The sequence below is a fragment of the Rana temporaria genome, chromosome 3 (genome assembly GCF_905171775.1).
Source record: "Rana temporaria chromosome 3, aRanTem1.1, whole genome shotgun sequence".
Taxonomy (NCBI): domain Eukaryota; kingdom Metazoa; phylum Chordata; class Amphibia; order Anura; family Ranidae; genus Rana; species Rana temporaria.
The window spans coordinates 471,307,094-471,311,539 of record NC_053491.1 but is presented as its reverse complement, the minus strand read 5'-3'; the positions used below and the strand labels follow the sequence as shown (position 1 = coordinate 471,311,539).

General features: G+C 39.5%; 1 protein-coding gene across 1 annotated transcript; it reads right to left on the bottom strand.

Moving 5' to 3' along the window:
• Nucleotides 1-732: 732 nt before the first annotated feature.
• Nucleotides 733-1,941, bottom strand: LOC120930983 (olfactory receptor 11L1-like). The gene has a single exon (XM_040342115.1). The coding sequence runs from the start codon at nucleotides 1,929-1,931 to the stop codon at nucleotides 930-932; it is 1,002 nt and encodes a 333-aa protein (XP_040198049.1). The 5' UTR covers nucleotides 1,932-1,941; the 3' UTR covers nucleotides 733-929.
• Nucleotides 1,942-4,446: the final 2,505 nt, after the last annotated feature.

Genomic DNA, 4,446 nt, shown 5'->3' with positions numbered 1-4,446 from the left:
TTCCAGTACTTAGAACTGTCCGAGAGGATTCCCCTTAAAATCCACACCAGACCTGAAGGGTCTGGAATTGATATTTGGGGGGAACCCCACGTCATTTTTTTTTTAAATTGACGGCGGGATTCCCCTTAATATCCATACCAGACCTGAAGGGCCTGGTAATTGAATTTGGGGGGACCCCCCACGCTTTTTTCAATTTTTTTTATGAATGAATCCTTCTCTGAATTGCCTGGAGCCGACAATTCATTATAGCCGCAAGTCCTGTTTTAAATTACTTTTTTTCTTTCAGAAATGTCACTTTGTGCAGGGACAGTTCTATGTACGGGAAAATGCACTATTTCACATGCTAACTTTACACCCCCCTAGGTATGAATTTTAAAGTAATATTTCACTTTTATTGTTTCACTCTAAGCATTATTAAATTCACTGCTCCCAAAAAAACGTTAGTTTTTAAAACTTGTTTTGCATTTATACATGTCCCCTGGGGCAGGACCCAGGTCCCCAAACTATTTTTAGGACAATAACTTGTATATTAGCCTTTAAAATTAGTACTTTAGATATCTCCCATAGACTTTAACAGGGTGTTCCGTGGCTTTTCAAATTTGCCGCAAACACCTCAAATTGTTCGTTGTTCGCCGAATAGGCGAACAGGCAATGTTCGAGTCGAACATGAGTTCGACTCGAACTCGAACCTCATCCCTAGTCATAAAGTGGGGAAAATCTTCCGGAGGTCAAGTGGATAAGAAAGATTAAATAATTGATGTAATCAGATTTACAGGGAATGATATAAATTAGGAGAATTACAATGATCAATCTATGACTGCAGAACTTTTTAAAACAACGATGTGGAGTCAGGTCTAATGAATTTCATCTTTGAAATGAAGATCTGACATCCAACTTCAATTTAAACTTGCTAAATTATTATTTTATGACTATTTACTGAAATGTGAGTGCCGACAGTTGTTGATGATTTTAGCTACAGCTTCTTTTAAGTCTTTATTTCTCAGGCTGTATATAATTGGATTCATCAGTGGGGTGACCACAGTGTACAGCAATGACAAGAATTTAGTGATATCCCATGACTGTCCATTACGGGGTACCAAATAAACACAAACCATTGAACCATAATAACTGCAAACAACAGTTAGATGAGAGCTGCATGTTGAGAAAACTTTTTGTCTACCGGTAATAGATGGAATTTTAAAAATAGTGATTATAATATAAACATATGATATAATAATTGTAAAGAATGGAATGATAGCAATAATAACATTCAGTAATGTCACTTCAAGTAAAACATTAGCAGGATCAGAGCAGGAAAGTTGTAGGATTGGATCAAGATCACAGAAAAAGTGATTGACAATATCGGGACCACAAAAATCCAATTGTGATATTGTTAAAGTGAGAATCAGTACTACTAAAAGACTTAACACCCAACATGTGATAATCATCACCCAGCAGAGCTGGAAGTTCATTAATAAAGAATAATGTAATGGTTTACAGATGGCCACATATCGGTCATAACACATCACCGTCAGAAGAAGACACTCAAGAAATTCAGAAACAGCAAAAAAATAAAACTGGGTGATGCAATCAGAAAAAGATATTGTGATCCCTTTCATCAAAACAGTATGGAGTGTGTTAGGAAGAATGTCGGTTGCCACTAAGATATCTGATATGGAGAGCTGATAGAGCAAGAAGTACATGGGGGAATGGAGGGATTTGCTGTAGGACACCAGTGCTATGATCAGGAAGTTTCCACATATTGTCATACAATAAATCAAAAGGAAAAGAAAAAATATCAGAAATGTTATACTGTGTGGAGTCTGAAGTCCTAATAGGTGGATCTTGGTAATACGGGACACATTTTTCTCCTCCATAACCTGAAGAGAGAACAAAAAAAGGGAAAAAACTTTTATATATTTTTTCCACATAAGTTTTATTGAAAATATTAAAGTAATGTTTACAGAACAGTAATCACATTGATTAAAATGGTACCCATGACATACTTGTACATCAAAATAACATAGGTTGTAAATGAGTCATGGATCGTATCAAAAAGAACAGAGAAATATTACTCAAAGTTGAAGCGAATAAGGAGACTTGAATGTTGCATGAACAGTAAACATAAGGAACCATTTAGATATCAGGTTCTTTTCTGAGTAAAGCATCTATAATAATGGTAGTAATAACATTAAAACCAGTACCACCAATTCTAATAATAATAGTAATAATGTTAGTAACCCCAACCTGTATTTTTGTAGAAGGGTTTCTGGTTAATTGTGGTGGGATGCAAAAATTGCTAAGGTTGTAGACAGAAGGGGGGGGGGAGGCAATGGAAAATAAAGTAAGAGGGGAAAGAAGAAAAAAGGGGGAGGGGGAAAGGTAATCTCAAGAAGGAAGATTGAATGAGAAATGGTAGGGGTGTGGGTAGGGACCGCTCTCCGACCCAGTAAGAGGTGTGGATCAGTTTCTCCATCTCCTCTAGCTTAGAGATTCAGGTCAGTCATTCTTTAATTGATGGTATATCTGAGGATCGCCAGTGAACAGGTATATAGAGTCTAGCCGCATTGACCATGTGCATAGCAAGTGATTTGTGATAGTCCTTTTTAGGTAGTGTCGTATGGTGTAGAACACATGTGTCAAACACAAGGCCCGTGGGGCAAATCCGGCCCACCAGACCACTTTATGTGGCCCTTGCATCACTCCTGCAGTTGCAGGAGAGCTCCATCCCTTCTTTGGTCCTCCTCCAGTCCCTGCACTTTTTGCTTTCTAGCAATGCATCAGCTTCTTCCCAGCAGCATCACAAGGTAAGGGGGTGTGTACTGTGATGTAAGTGAGAATGGGGGACTCTTGACATATTATGTAAGGGAGGGTGCTCAATATGTAGTGTTACAAATACAACTTACCCTTTGAGGGCAATCATAATGCTGATGCGGCATGCAATGAAATTGTGTTTGACCCTGCGGGATTCTAGACCATTTAGTTGCAATTTTATAGCAGTTTTCCTGAATTGCTACATTCATCGAACCCTTCTGTACATACTCATATATGTCGTCCCAATTTTCATCAGTGAGAGTCATTAGGTCTCTTTCCCAGGAAATATGTGATGCATCTGTTTTTTTTTTTTGGGGGGGGGGGTCTTCCAGGGGTAAGGTGTAGATGTAGGATATTAAATGTCTTTGTGGTGATTTATGCAAGCAAAGGGATTTGAATGGTGTAAGTTGCCTATTCCATGTGGTAGATGAGTCCTGTGTTGTAAGAAGGTACCTCAGTTGTCTGTAAATCCAAAAGGGAAATGAGTTGGTACATGATGAAGACACCAAGTCTTCGTATGGATGTATGCATCCTTTAGAGAAACATTGGGACCATTCCTGCTGCAGGAATGTTCTTGATACCCCAGGAGGAATTTGGGATTTTCCCTCAGTGAAGTCAACGTGTCTGGAATTAAGGAAAGTTTTGAAGTACTTTTTTGAAAGCTACCGAGGTGTAAATGAGGGGGTGTGTCATTAGGGTCTGAGGCTAGTGGGAGGTATCAGCCAAGGGAACATGTGTGTTGGGGTGCGTGTGAAAGAATTTTCCAAGGTGACCCATACCTTCCCAAGTTTGTGGACCTTCCAGTCCACAATCCTTGTCAGATGAGAGACCAGATAATATTTATAGAGGTCCGGTAGTCTGATTCCACCTTTAGTTTTTGTACGTGTGAGGCAAGTGTATTTGATGCGTGGGGCAGTATTTTTTCTCGATGAAAGCCAAACACACTTTCTTGTATCTCGCAAAAAAGATAGAGTAGGAAGTATCATTTTTTACTAGGGCTGAGTCTCCAAACCGGGATACATTTAGGCTGGTCCATTCCTTCAGATCTGATTGTAATCTTGGAGAGTGCTGACAGGAAATTGTAGCTATACAGGTCAGCTATCTTCCATGTGATTTGGATGTCAAGGTAGGTAATGGTGTCCTTCTTCAATAAGAATGAAAAGGATTCTTGACAGTGAGTTACTTCTTGTGGGGAGAGTGAAACATTCAGGTCATGTGTTTTGGAGGAGTTAATTTTGAGGTTTAACAGTTTTCCGAAATGTCCTATATCTTTCAGTAAGTTGGGCAAGGATAATCGAGGTGATTGTAGAGAGAGGAGTATGTCATCAGTGAAGGCTGCAAATTTGAAGTCTCTGTTGGCTCTGGTGAGTCCCTTAATATCAGGGTTAGCTCTCAGTCTGTTTAAGAGGGGTTCTAATGACAGGATGAAAATCAGGGGAGATAATGAGCATTGTTGCCGTGTCCCATTGCTTATGGCAAAGGCATTCGACAGGTGGCCATTCACTCGTACACTCGCTGAGGGAGTGGAGTATAATGCTTTAATATGCGCATACATGCAAGGTAGAAGTCCAATTCCTTTCAGTACCTCTTTAATGTAATCCCAGGCCACTCTGTCGACTGCCTTCTCTGCAT